Genomic DNA, 14,156 nt, shown 5'->3' with positions numbered 1-14,156 from the left:
TGTTTTTAATTCATTTCTTTAATTCATTTCTTTCTTGAATAGAAAACATGAGAACTTACTGGTGCTACTTCAAGAGCAGGGCCAGTTTAGCCAGTAAGAGACGGTACTTGTTGCAAGGACTGACGCGAATCATGTAGAACCTTTGAATTTTGAACAGAAATGCGCATGTCGCTCACAATTCACAATTTCGGAGCAGCTTATCGACGGCCATCAATTTGTTTGACTCGTATTCGTGAAATTTTATATTTGTAGTAATTATATTATCTTAATCCTTCTGTTTGAGATCTGGCCGGCCAGATCTCAAAAATGCTAAGTGCCTTCAGAATGCAACCATTAATCTGAGTTTCTCAAGCCAGGGATTGTCGAACAAGAAGCGAAAAGTGATTGATTTTTATGCGATTTGATCTTGGTTTTCGTTGAGACAATCTCAGGTGGAAACTGGGAAGTGCCTGCATTCTAGATGTTACATTTTAAGGTTTTTTTTCGGCGCTACATTGTCAGATAAAATACCGACGTTTCGGCGTTATTTTGTTTAAATGTATATAGTCAAATGGGCGCTACTCTGTAAATATTGTTATCTACTTGCAACAACCCAACAAAAAGAAGGAATGTAGGACTCATGTTAGATTGATTTATTTTTACCGGGTTTCCAAGGGTAGAAATTATACTGATTGAACCGCATGTTTTGTAACTAAGCAGAAAGTTTAACTATCGTATGTCACGTAAAACTCGCCCTATGCGATTCAAATATTAAAAACATATCGAAATTCGGAAAGTTATGCTTGTAAAATATATTTAGCCTTGGGATGTCATCTGTTGATTAAGCCTTGACCTTGTGCAAGTTTAAATTTTGATATTTACACTCTCTATATATTTTCGATCGTTATTTACCTAACTATAACTTAGTTCCGCTCTTAGCTACGAATTGCAAGCTAAGAATTATTCCTCCGAAAAATGCATAATTGCAAAATGTTCTGTTGTTAATCATGTTAAATTTAAGCGCAAGTGTAGTTTATTAGTATTTGCTAGTATAATGGCATCTTGAACATAGAATCATTAATACAATCGTAAATAAGAACACAAAAGGAATTTCTCGTCAAGTCTGTACCTGTTGTATTTTGTTCAGTAATTTATTCACACTGTTGTAAAATGCGAAGTAAGCACCTGCGCAAGTAACTATTAGAGCGGTTTTCACTTGAGTGTTGAAAGTAATTTGAAAATCTCGCGCCACTCTCTCGACCAATCAAAAAACCAAAACCAATCGTGTCTCGCTCACGCACGTTTTCTCGCGCTTCGTGTCAGCTTCACGTATTTGCTTCGAGTTTTGATTGGTTCACTGAATTGTCTGTGTCCTTTGTGATACAGTAAAAACCCGCGTATAAGAACAAGTGGATTAAGAACACCCAGGCCTGATTTTAGGAAATAAAGTACCATTTATATAAGAACACATTCAGCCTGAAAAATGAAAGTTGTTCTTATATGGAAAAATATCAAAGATCAACACTACTTTTCATTGCACACATAATAGTTCCACCCCAATTACAGTACAGTATTGCCTTGATTTATCAATTTTATTAAAATTAAAATACAATTGTGTGCATATATATTGATTTCATCTATTGGTAGCCTAGTATGTTCCTTATTTTAAGAAACTTTTTTTAAGAACACTTAAGAACACTTACAGGCTGATTTTGCAGATTATAACCCTTTATATAAGAACCAAATCAGCCTGAACCGCCAAAATAGGTGTTCTTATACGCAGGTTTTTACTGTAGGCCAGAGTTATTACAGCTAATTACTTTGCTTTTGGTTTTACGACACTCGATAGCGAAGCGCGCGAGATCTAAAAATAGAATGCAAATGAACATAACCGCCACAAGGCTCAAAAATTATCAGCGTGTTCTGAGAGAATTAGAAGGAATCTAGGCGAAGTTTTCGTTTTATGAAAGTGTTTTAGGAATACCGGCTGCTTTAGAAAGTGTTTTAGGAAAATCGTCCGCCATTTCGGTTTGTTTGTCTGAGTCGTGACGTCACTCGCGCGCTTCGCTATTGAAAACTGCTCTATTTATACCTTGATTTAGGCAATATTCTGGTACACAACCTGAACGGAAGAAGCAATATCCTTCCTCATTGATAGATTCGATGTAGTTCCATTTTAACTTGTATTGATGAATGAATGAATGAATGAATTGGGGGACACTAAAATAATTTAGTATAATTATAAGAAGTCATGAATTTTACAACATTTGAATTACTTCCAAGCTACCACCGAGTTACCTGTCACTAGTTCCAAGAGGTTTAATCAACAATAAAGAAGGCAGAAGAAGTTCCAGATCTGTGTTAGTCCTTACTGTATGCTGTCTGAGTGACAAGAGACAATGACCCTGTACCTCTGGCATAGTAACGAGTGCCGTGCAGCGAGCCTGTGCTCTGAGTGAGTGAGTGAGAAACTTTAAGCTCTGCCAAGCTTTTCCCCGATCGAGTCCGTTCGTCTGTTAATCAGTCCATTAAACAGCGCCCCAGCTGAGAATTCACATTCGTCCCAAATCGCGCAGTATCGCTAAAAACCTATCGTTACACGTATTATTTTATTAATCTGTGTAGCTGGTGGTCTTCACCGCTTGGTCCCTTCCTGGACACTCTTTACCAATCTGCGTTTCCCGTCCACTAGTGGACAGACACAGTCGGCCAAGAGGCGGCTCCTTTCCACTTGTGGAGATGAGAAAATGTTTCGAATAATAGAACTTTCGAGAGAAAATAAATCCTCGATGCTTTATCGATCTCCTTTTGACCAGTATATAACTTGCTTCTTCCAATTTAATTTTTTCATGTAAGAGGACTTACAAAGCTCTTTTCGAGCACATTTTGGGTTTCAATAAGTTTCTCTCAAAGCACCTGAAATGACACGGGATTTTCTAACTGGGAATCTTTTCGTGATTTGTAACACGAGTTTGACTTTTCCAGCCTGTCATTGGTTTATAAATTTCAACTGACGGCTGCTGCACTGAGTTGGGTTCCTAGCCTACGTTGTCAAACTTTTATCGCTTGCCATTTACACAGTTCCAACGACGTTCACTGTACACTAATTCACGTTTAGTGGTAAATAAATTTAAAGGGAGCTTGAGATAAATGTTTGAAACGTTTTGTGTTCATTTGGGGGATGTTTAACTTGTGTACAGCCGTCCCCTCTCCCTAAAAATAAATCATGATTTTTTAGGGGAAGGGAACGGCTGTACACAGGCTAGGGTATGTTTTAAATTTCTAGCCTGAGAAGGCTCTCTTCGGGACAACGCGCGAATGGCGAAGCCGCGAGTTTCGGCGAGCAAAGCGAGCGAAATCTCGTTTTTTAACATTGCAGTTTGGTTGAATAACTTTAGTTGGATCACTGATCCAACTAAAGCGACAAAGACACTGAAAATTACTGAGTAATTTTCAGTATCTTTGTCGCTCAACTTAATGAAGATACACTGAATGAATTTTGTAGCCAGTTTCTGTACGCAATTTACAGCAGAAAAAGTCGTGCTTCAAGTAATTTTTAATCACTTCGTTTCTGTGCTTATTGGAAAGTTTTTCTCGTCACACCTGAAAACAACTGTTTTAAGGTCTTTCAAAAAATTTTGAATTAGTAAAACCGTCAAGTGAATTATGTCAGACATCCTTCTCCCTCGTATCACATACCTGAATCTCAAAAATCTGAAATACTTGCGCAATTTTACAATATCTTGTCAGTCATGAAAGGTGTTGAGGCAGTTAGAACAGCTGAACTTTTATCTCAACTGATTGTACCTGACAATACTAAAACAAGCTTAAGGGAACGTTACTTCGACATGGAGTTGTTTTTAGCTTTCTCTGAAGTAAACTTTGAGCATTTGCTAATTGTCCTTAAGGGTCTGATCAAGCAAGAAACATGAGAGGATCAAAGACTTTCCATGAGCGGCCGAACGGTTTGGCAAGATAGCGCGTGACGTAGGTTTCTTGGGAGATAGCTCCTGAAGCGAAGGTTTTAGCGGGATAGCGCGTGTGATGTGGTTACCTTGCGGGATAGCTCATAAAGCGTAAGTTTTAGCGGGATAGCGCGTGTGATGTGGTTACCTTGCGGGAAAGCTCATAAAGCGTAAGTTTTGGCGGGATAGCGCGTGTGATGTGGTTTTCTTGCCGGATAGTTCATGGAGCGTAAGTTTTGGCGGGATAGCGCGTGTGTTGTGGTTTTCTTGCGGGATAGCTCATGAAGCGTAAGTTTTGGCGGGATAGCGCGTGTGATGTGGTTTTCTTGCGGGATAGCTCATGAAGAGTAAGGTTTGGTGGGATAGCGCGTGTGATGTGGTTTTCTTGCGGGATAGCTCATGAAGCGTAAGTTTTGGCGGGATAGCGCGTGTGATGTGGTTTTCTTGCGGGATACAGTAAACACCCGCGTGTAAGAACCTACAATTTTCTAAGTTTGGCAAAATAGGTTCTTGTATTTGGGGGTAGTTATTGGTAATTTAGGCTAAGTAGGTTCTTAATAAGGTTCTTAATTTCTAAGGAGGAGCCATAGTTTTTGATTGTACGAGAAGAAAAAAAATGGGTTTGGTCCTTCATTATACAGCATTTATTCATAACTGTATTGCTTCAAGCCTCATGCAAGGTCCAAAGAAGACAATTACAGTCTATGTGAATCTGTCTTTTCTTTATTTGTAAATACAGTTTGGGATGTTCTGTTAAAAATGTTCATAAAAATTTTCTATAACCCACATATAAGAACCTGCTGAAATTTGCTTGGCTAAACAGGTTCTTATATTTTGGGGTATTAAAATGGCAAATTTCTGCCAGCAGGTTTTTAAACCACTAGGTTCTTACACGCGGGTGTTTACTGTAACTCATGAAGCGTAAGGTTTGGTGGGATAGCGCGTGTGATGTGGTTTCCTTGCGGGATAGCTCATGAAGCGTAAGGTTTGGTGGGATAGCGCGTGTGATGTGGTTTCCTTGCGGGATAGCTCATGAAGCGTAAGGTTTGGTGGGATAGCCCGTGTGATGTGGTTTTCTTGCGGGATAGCTCCTGAAGTGTAAGTTTTGGCGGGATAGTGTGATGTGGTTTTCTTGCGGGATAGCTCCTGAAGCGTAAGTTTTGGCGGGATAGCGCGTGTGATGTGGTTTCCTTGCGGGATAGCTCATGAAGCGTAAGGTTTGGTGGGATAGCGCGTGTGATGTGGTTTCCTTGCGGGATAGCTCATGAAGCGTAAGGTTTGGTGGGATAGCGCGTGTGATGTGGTTTCCTTGCGGGATAGCTCATGAAGCGTAAGGTTTGGTGGGATAGCCCGTGTGATGTGGTTTTCTTGCGGGATAGCTCCTGAAGTGTAAGTTTTGGCGGGATAGTGTGATGTGGTTTTCTTGCGGGATAGCTCGTGAAGCGTAAGGTTTGGTGGGATAGCGCGTGTGATGTGGTTTTCTTGCGGGATAGCTCCTGAAGCGTAAGTTTTGGCGGGATAGCGCGTGTGATGTGGTTTCCTTGCGGGATAGCTCATGAAGCGTAAGGTTTGGTGGGATAGCGCGTGTGATGTGGTTTCCTTGCGGGATAGCTCATGAAGCGTAAGGTTTGGTGGGATAGCCCGTGTGATGTGGTTTTCTTGCGGGATAGCTCCTGAAGCGTAAGTTTTGGCGGGATAGTGTGATGTGGTTTTCTTGCGGGATAGCTCGTGAAGCGTAAGTTTTGGCGGGATAGCGCCTGATTGCTAATTTTTTTAACAAAGGAGACTAATGTTACGCGGGATCTGGAAACGAGTTTGAATCCAGTCCATTTTGTTCGAACGGCGGGAAAACGAGGGAAGGCGCTTGCAGGACTTTCAGATGGCTTTGCCATTGACTATTTACTGTTTGCTTATACGGAAACGACGCAGAATAAATGTAAAGCAGGCAGATCGTGTAAAATACTGGGCTTTATACTTCATCTTTGCAGTCTACTTTAATTCATTTTAAAGGGAAACATCGCGAGATCAGTAAATCCAAGAAAAGTGACGAGTCAAAAGTTCATTGATAAACGACGAAGTTTTTGAGGAGCAGAGGAAATAATTTCCATCCTGACGGTGGCTTTCTTTAGTGTAGAAAACTTCCAACGCAAGAACAAGGGCTGTTGATAAATAAAGTAAGTGAAACTCAAACTGAAATGTGTAATTTTGATCGTATTGTAAGATAATTTGCGTTTAAAACAGTGACAACGACAACTTCATTGCCAAGAGGGAGTTAACAGATGACAGCTAACTCGTGAACGGCATCTGATCTGCCGTTATTTTTTTTTTTCGTCTTAAGAAACCAAACAATGCGGTCGAGGTTAGAGTGGAAAAACGGTCCGGGGAAGAAATGAAGCTAATTTTGGCCGTTTAAGCGAAATATGAACACTATACGCAAGCATCTTACTGTGTAAAAGTGGCAGAAAATTTTATTTTGCTCAAAAAAAATATTTTGCTTTCAAGTTCCGAGACTTTTGTAATAGGCTTTGATACAAGAAACCCCATTTTGTGATAAAAGTTTGAACATCCAGGAAAAACATCGTGAAAAGTATTTCTTATTTAAAGTGGCAGCGCTCAACACTAACACGACGAAGGCCTTCACTGTTGTTTATAAACGCGTCAATAATTACTTTACAATGGCGTCTCAGTTTTCTTAATTTTGTCAATTACTTTGCGAATGTTTGGGTCTGTTAATTGCAACCATGTAAAGCTAAGAAATTTCTTCTCTTTTTGAGGTGTCTTTAGATTACATTGCTATGATATATGAAATGAAAAAAATAGAGGAAACTACGCGCGTGCAAATATTTTTGGCAAAAACGCAGAAGACTTAGTTGCTACCTAGTTATCTCAGCACCACTTGTCAGAAACGAGTTCGTGATACAGCAATCGCTTTAAACAGGGTTTAGAGGAATAAATAAAGAATTAGGTGAGAATGAGATCGGTAAAATAAAAGTGGCAAGGCGTGCGAAAATGACATGGGAAAGTGTAGCCAATAGTTGCATCAAGAATAAGCGCTTTCATAAGTCTCAATACACATATCATGCCACCATATGCATCAGGCTGGCGCTTTATTATCGTGCGGTCAAATGACATTAACGCTTTTAAAATGATTTGCCTTTTGAAAGAAAACAAAAGATAATATCAGTTCACTCTTAATTTTCTTGATATGAAATCGATAAAAAAATAAGACTTAAAATCAACATTGTATATATTTAATGTACACAATCATCCTAATTACACCTGTACATGAATATTAAGTTATAATGTAAAAAGCATAAGATACAAAGTTACGTGGAATTCTTGTACAATGTAAATGTAGCATACTTTTATATAAAATTTACAATATACAAATCTTAAAATTTATACCTTTCAATAATATCTATAATATATATATAGCATTCACAAGTGAGATCATTAATTTAAGATGTATTTACAGAGCATAAATATAATGGATACTAAAATAAGGTAAAATAATCAAATATTTACAAAACTGCACATACCGGTATGTTAAAACGCATACACTCTACATGTATCATTTGTGAAATTTACAATGTACCATATTCTAAAAACAGTTATTTGGAGATTTTTAAAATCACCTTCAGATGGTGATTTGTTTGTTGGGTTATTTGTTTAACAAATAACAATAAAGCTGTGCTATGACCATCAGCCCAGTAAAAATGCTGAGTGGTGCAGTTACTGGGGACTCCAGTAACTTGAACATATACTGAATGCCTTTAACATTTTTTGGGAAAATGGGCCACTTGACATGCCCCTGCTCCCCTGCTACGCCCGGTAAGGCAAGGACCTCTCGGCCCTCTCTCCTAATAATTAAACACATTTTGACTGGGCTGGACCATTGGTTGCTATGCAAAGCAACATTAAGTATTGTTGGTTTTCAAGAAAGTACAACCTTAACATTACAATAGTAGAATGATCTGAGCTGGGCTCAAACATGCCTTACACTACAAATAATTTCACAAACAAAGTGGCACTAATGGCACACCTCTTTTAAACAACAATTTGATTCACTGTTTCCTTTTTTTATGCTGTTTTTAATTGTCAGCAAAAACAACTAACTTTTCAGGACCTGTTTCTGCTCACAAACTGAAGTAAAAAACACACTAAAAGGTTTTTTTGTTAACAAACCTTTTGATCAATACTAATAATTATACAAGATGTGACATAATGATGATGGCTTGTTATAGAACATTTCCATTTAGTGTATGTTGTCTCTATTATTTAGCCCATAATAGTTAAGCAGGGCTTGAAAAAGGTGTCTTCTGGTTGTTCAGGACAACCAGATTTTTGTGCGGGACTAGTAATTTCCCATGCTTACGTGCCCAGTGGGCAAGGGGGTGGGCAAGTTGTCTACCAACTAAATCATACTGAAAAGTAAACTAAGACAAGCATACAACTGCTCTGAGCAAGCTAATTATTGAGGTTTTCAATGTTTTAATGTGGAGATGAAATATGTCATCAAAAATGGAAATTATTTATGAATTAAAAAATAAAGCAAAAAGTGCAAGCAATATTTTTTCGTGGTCATTTGTGTAAAATATCAAGGGATCTCTGTAAATGCAAGTTTCAGGTTGTCTTTAAAAAAAAAAGAAATCATTGAAATGGGTCTACTTACTTCCCCCCTCAGAAACCACCCTCTCCCTTAAACAATGTGAACCTTGCCTGCACACTTACCTTTGTATCCTGTTTGAAGTGGTGAAATGGCTAGAAACAATCATGAGAGCATCAATGTTTTAGGTAAGATAATTGTAAATTTCAATTAATGGCCAACTCAAAAGAGAGAGAGAGAGAGAGAAAGAGACAAAAGAATAAGAAAGATATATGAGAGAAAGAGAATATGTTCCATGTAATGTATGCAATTTGAAAAGCCATAACTTTTTTTTACCTAGTATCTCCTATCAGATCGTTTTTGTGCATTTTCAGCAAATATTTAAGCATAACAATTTGTATTTGATTCACACTAAAAACAAAGGAAAAATACACAGGCAACCATTGGCTCTGAAAAGAACCGTTTGAGTGGCTCCGAAAAGAACCGTTTGAAGTAGCTCTGAAAAGAACTGTTTGAGTGCCCTGTTAAGGAAAAAACATTTGGGAATTATGATCAATTTATATACTGACTATCAATGTCACTCCTCATTGCAATCCCTTTTCAAGAATTTATTGGGCTGTGAGTAAAATTTCCCAAGGGGTAAACACTTTTCCAAGAAAAAGTTTTATACATAGACTACTAGTTACATGTATAAAATGTCATGGACATTGTAATGTACTCCCTTCAACTTGTTAACTGCCAAGCCTCCAACCCCCCTCCCCCCCCCCCCCCCTGCACCAAAAATGGTTCTGACAGGTGAAGCAACTCTCCTCGTCATTTTTAGCTGAGAGTCCACTTATGCAGGAAAACTTTTTATGACAATGAAACGAAAGTGACATCAAATGGGGTGGGGTTAGATGTCCAATCCCTTTTAGCCATAAACTCAATATAACAAGCCATTTCTTCCAGCTTGCTTGGCCCAGAACAAGCAATAATTGCTCCCGTACCCTGGTGGGTGTGACTTTCCATAAGCATGGACTCACCATTTACACCAATTAGAAGCAGCATAGATTTGTCTGGTGGCAAAATCAATACTGCTGCAAGCTTAGTATGATTTGGTCTTGCAACCAGATGCTGAAGTTCATCTGCAAAAAGAGAAAAACTGTTAAATTGATACTCATCCCCACATTTCACCACCCCTGAAAAACCCAGTTGAGGGTGACTTATTATTTCTGGTGCACTGTATGTTGGCTGCTGGTTGCCAAGCCAGTTGTAGCTCTGGTTTCCATAAATCATAAACTGTTTGAAATCAGAAATAAACTCCTCTGGTAAGTTAGCTGGTGAAGGCAAACTCCTGTTTGAAGAGAGAAAATTAACAGCACCATAAACAGCAATAATTGTGCAGGCATTACTGCCCATTTGATCAGATGTAACTGTTGACTGTGAAACTGAAATCAGCCATTCAGTTACATTAGCACTGAAATGTGTTTCCTGTACAACATTTGGGCCCTGTGAAAGAGAAAAATTAGACACACATATGTTTGTTTGTGAATGACTGGTACACCACTGGCATACACAAGGTATAGCGTGCCCCTCTCTTGAACATAACCGAGAGGGGCAAACTGGACAAGACTTACCCAATGTTTCACATGAGACAAGCCTATGATGACCCTGCTGGATGTGACCACAGGTGCCGCAGTGGGGAGGTCTCCGCTGGGACGAAGGCTGACTTGGTGTTGGTTGTGATGATGTACTGCTGCTCGTTGAACTTGTTGGTGGTTGTGATGATGTATTGCTCCTTGTTGAACTTGTTGGTGGTTGTGATGATGTACTGCTGCTTGTTGAACTTGTTGGTGGTTGTGATGATGTATTGCTCCTTGTTGAAGAGGTTGGTTGACTTGTTTGAGGTTGTGGTGATGTACAGCTCCTCACTGAAGACAAGGGCTGAACTGGTGGAGGTCTAACAGGAAAAGCCATTATTTTAAGAGTTAAACTCTGAAGGACTTGGTCAACATTTTCATCAGTCGAAGAGGTCAGGGGCTCTTCAACACCAGCATCATCATTCTCAGCAGCACCCTCCACACCACCACTGCCATCATTGGCATCAGTGTCCCCAGCATTCCCTTGAGCATGAACAGATTTATTAGCAACAGCTGACAGAGATCGCATTGCATTTTCAATCCCTTTCCTGCAAATAGGACAAACATCAACAACATCCAAACAAGAAATATGAAAAGAATGCCAACAACCCTCAAACATTTTCCAAGGGGTATCAATTGAAATGGTGCAGTTTGCCAGGTCACACCTTTTGCCCTGATCAGGGTGGGGACAAAACTGAAAGCCAAGGGGCATGACATCAGTTTTCATGGGTTTATCCCCAAACAGGGCTGGCACACTCCACAGACAGACATCTCTCCTTTGTCTTGGTGCTCTGGGTAAAGGATGAGCTGCTCCCGGTGCATTTACAATTGAATTCAAAATACTAACAATAATAGAGGCAACCCTGGAAAATAAGGAAGTGAGTTGACGTCGACTAAACACATAGTTCTTGTGTGGAGTAAAGGCTGCACGGAAGTTTGTTTGCCTTTCACCAGCAGCAAACAGAGAAAACAACTTCTCTCTTAGTTGCTCAGGGGTGTCACTCGGGTTGGTTGACTTCCGTGCAAGGCTGTGGACAAACTCAACAAAATATTCATCAATAACATTAAGGTAGCTGCAAAAGAAATTATAAACATCTTTGCACCCTTGCGTCTTCCAAAATAAAATGTTGCTCAACCAGAACAAGGGTGCTTTGTTATAGTTTTTCCTGTGAAAACAAAAAAACATTATCCACAGCCTAAAAATTGAACAAAAATAGTCATCAAAATGGTTCAACTTAAATAAAATGCTGTAACTGCAAAGTGTCAGAGGAATGTAATTATCTAAAATATTCAACAAAACACCATACTGGACATCTTTAACTTGACAGAACACAGTCTTGACGACAGTTCTTACCAAAGTCCACCCACCATAAATGAGTTCCAGGAGAAACTGTATGCGCCATGGTTTTGGTTTGTCAGCCAGTTTCCTACCTGGAAAGACAGACTCGTATACAAGTCGCATGAATGGCATGAATTCAACAACAATATCTTCATCGGCATTAAGGTCCACATGCAAGGGGCCGAGAGTGGGGATGACTGAGGTAAGTGGGTGACGACAGGAGCCCTGGGAAATATTGCTTGCAGCTGTTGCCTGACTGGCTTTTTGGTACACTAATTGCCTAGGAAAATATTGGCCAGGCCAGTCAGCTGGCATTAAAACAACAAACTTTGAGAGATATTCTCTCATGCTAGATTGTAAAACAATATTTAAGGCATGCTCATAATCCTTCTTACTCTTTAAAGGTGACTCAATAAAATCAATTAAATAGACATCCTTGAAGGAACGCAAAGATCGTGCGTCTTGAGCCTGGTAGTCATGGGCTTCCATTTGATGTCTACCCATGAGTGGATCAAATGCCTGACAGGTCAACTGTGGCATTGATGAGGCAAAAGAACAGGAACTAACTTTACCAAAAAACTGAGCAGAACATAAATTATTTACAAGAAGATCAATATCAATGCCACGAGGATTTTGAACTAAATTAACTAAATTAAAAGGAATAGCAGGTGCTTCTTTGATGATCTTGATGATGATGGTACACATGTGATCTGCTTTGGAAGTAGCCTCCTCATCTGTAGGTCTCCGGATGGTATGGATGTTGTGATAGTCATCTATCATCAGTAGGATGGCATACTTCTTGTCCATAGCTTCTTTGATGGCCTCGTTACTTAATGTTAAATTTTCTTTGGCAATAGTGGCACGATTTCTAGTTATCACTTTGCTTGAACAGCTTGTGCCCAGTTGCCGCTGAGTCTCAAGACCAGATTGGGTCAAATTGCAAAACGTTAAAAATAAACCATTATCCTCTTGAAAGAAATTACACTTTTGAGACAACCCAAAACATAACTGATACAAAATAACAACAGTTCGTTTACGATTTAACAAAATTCTTTCCTCAGAATGGCGAGAGGAAGTCATGCAAGACAAAATAAAATTGAAAAGATTTGCTGCACCGGCTTTACAACAAAAATTATAAAACTCTGTTGGCTGATATATGGGTTGATGTTTCTGTTTTCCACAGTGGTGCTGAATGGCCTCTTGTAGTCTTGTTACTTCATCAGCATATTTTTCACCTAAAAGAAGTGGGTTTGACATAGAGAAATGTCAGGACTTGGTGAATTGAAGAAAAAATAGGCATGAATTGGTACTGTTTACCCATTTTAAACTAAATAATCACACGCGTTTTTTCTACAGTTTTTGTTTTTTGTACAGTTACTATATTCGCTGAAATTCTTAAGACTGGCATACGAATTTTGTTTATTCACACATCAGCTTAGAGACATATATAAGGTCGTACGACCGAAACGTTTTTATTAAATTTTTATGTCATCTTAGCCAGAAGTATATACCGGTATATATATATATTTTAAATTTATTTGAACTGCAGGTCCACATTTGAGCAAGCCAAAATAAAAGGATTTCCCCGAATTTGTCAGTTTCAGGTAACAATCAACAACATTTCCTTCCGCAATATTGAAATCAGTGCTACCTTTAAATGACCTCAAATTTCATTCACAATATCGACCAATATTACACCTCGCGGGAAAAATTTACGCCTACAAAAAATAAACGTAATGAAAGAAACAAAAATATTTCACGCTAGCCTACCGGTAACTTTCAGAAACTCCTTGTCGCTGGTATTTGAAGGCGGCGCCGGCAGCACTACTTCTGGGAGCTTTTCTGTGAGCAGTAAAAAAAAGCTTATCGTTTAACAAAAAGGATAATAACAAAAATAATTTGACAAATTGGAAAAAGATTTGAACCTACCTGCTTCACTTGACGACACCGCCAGACTTTCACCGAGTGGATTCTTACTCGTTTCCCTCCTCAGCTTAGCGTAGCATTTTCTGCAGTTAAAGTCTTCTCCTGCAGACCGCACATAGGGACTTTTTGACCATGTTTTCCCGCAGGTTGCACACTTGTTTCGATACATTTTTGTGCATAATAACAAGCGAGAGATAGAAAGTCGCTTCCCTGCTCGCTCGCTCGAAAAGCGAAAACCCGACAAAAAAAAATTTTCCCGCCCCTAAAACACCCCGTGCTAAATATTTTCCCGCCATTCTGTGGAAGAGGACGACGCCTGAAATTGCTACATTTACCTAAAACTCTAGAACAAGTGATCAAGCAAAGACAACTAGAAATCGCCCCCTTCGACCGCCATCTTTGTTTATACATTTTTATGGCGCGCGCATTTACGGGGATCTGGGAACAAGGGGAGCAATTGACCAATCAGACAATAGTCTCCTTTGTTAATTTTTTTAGTAATAATCCCCAATATTCCCTCTCCCCAGTCTTACTCTCCGTTTTTACACTTGCTCCATATCTTTCGTTTGAAGACCGCGCGTGTTCGCACAAAATACACAAAATACTGACTGTTTTACAGTCTACGCGTGTAAGAGATGAAATTGCTGCGCCCGGAAATGTTTCCTCTACCGGTTTATAGTTCTCTACTCTTCATTCGGCAGTGCCGCGAGAGATAAAATCTT

The 14,156-nt window shown here is 39.3% G+C and overlaps 3 protein-coding genes across 8 annotated transcripts in view; 2 read left to right on the top strand and 1 right to left on the bottom strand.

Moving 5' to 3' along the window:
- LOC144650900 (uncharacterized) overlaps nucleotides 1-2,332 on the top strand; it is a 111,132-nt gene extending 108,800 nt beyond the window's left edge. The window contains exon 20 of the mRNA XM_078510689.1: nucleotides 43-2,332. Coding sequence (XP_078366815.1) covers nucleotides 43-97 — 55 coding nt within the window. The 3' untranslated portion in view covers nucleotides 98-2,332. The remainder of the gene's footprint in view (nucleotides 1-42) is intronic.
- The window catches only part of LOC144650891 (uncharacterized), a 157,447-nt gene that overhangs the window by 126,300 nt on the left and 16,991 nt on the right, over nucleotides 1-14,156 (top strand). The window lies entirely within an intron of this gene.
- On the bottom strand, nucleotides 7,035-13,885 carry LOC144650903 (uncharacterized). Of its 4 annotated transcripts, XM_078510697.1 has the most exons (5): nucleotides 13,438-13,885; nucleotides 13,279-13,350; nucleotides 10,167-12,743; nucleotides 9,573-9,674; nucleotides 7,035-8,705 (listed from the first exon to the last, which is right to left on the bottom strand). In XM_078510697.1, the coding sequence occupies exons 1-5, from the start codon at nucleotides 13,601-13,603 to the stop codon at nucleotides 8,644-8,646; spliced, it is 2,979 nt and encodes a 992-aa protein (XP_078366823.1). In that variant the 5' UTR covers nucleotides 13,604-13,885; the 3' UTR covers nucleotides 7,035-8,643. The 4 variants fall into 4 exon arrangements, with proteins under 4 accessions (XP_078366823.1, XP_078366821.1, XP_078366822.1 ...); XM_078510695.1 differs by having other exon boundaries at nucleotides 9,573-12,743; XM_078510696.1 differs by having other exon boundaries at nucleotides 7,035-9,674.

The sequence above is a fragment of the Oculina patagonica genome, chromosome 4, assembly GCF_052425735.1.
Source record: "Oculina patagonica isolate OP01 chromosome 4, crgOcupat, whole genome shotgun sequence".
In the NCBI taxonomy this organism is placed as follows: domain Eukaryota; kingdom Metazoa; phylum Cnidaria; class Anthozoa; order Scleractinia; family Oculinidae; genus Oculina; species Oculina patagonica.
This window is presented reverse-complemented; position numbering and strand designations above follow the sequence as displayed.

Excerpts from the sequence above, each read along its gene's own strand:
- LOC144650903 (XM_078510694.1), bottom strand. The coding sequence starts at position 13,603 with ATGTATCGAAACAAGTGTGCAACCTGCGGGAAAACATGGTCAAAAAGT. Across the intron at positions 13,351-13,437 it reads GGTGTCGTCAAGTGAAGCAG|AAAAGCTCCCAGAAGTAGTG; the intron begins GTAGGTTCAAAT and ends TACTGCTCACAG. Across the intron at positions 12,744-13,278 it reads GGAGTTTCTGAAAGTTACCG|GTGAAAAATATGCTGATGAA; the intron begins GTAGGCTAGCGT and ends CACTTCTTTTAG.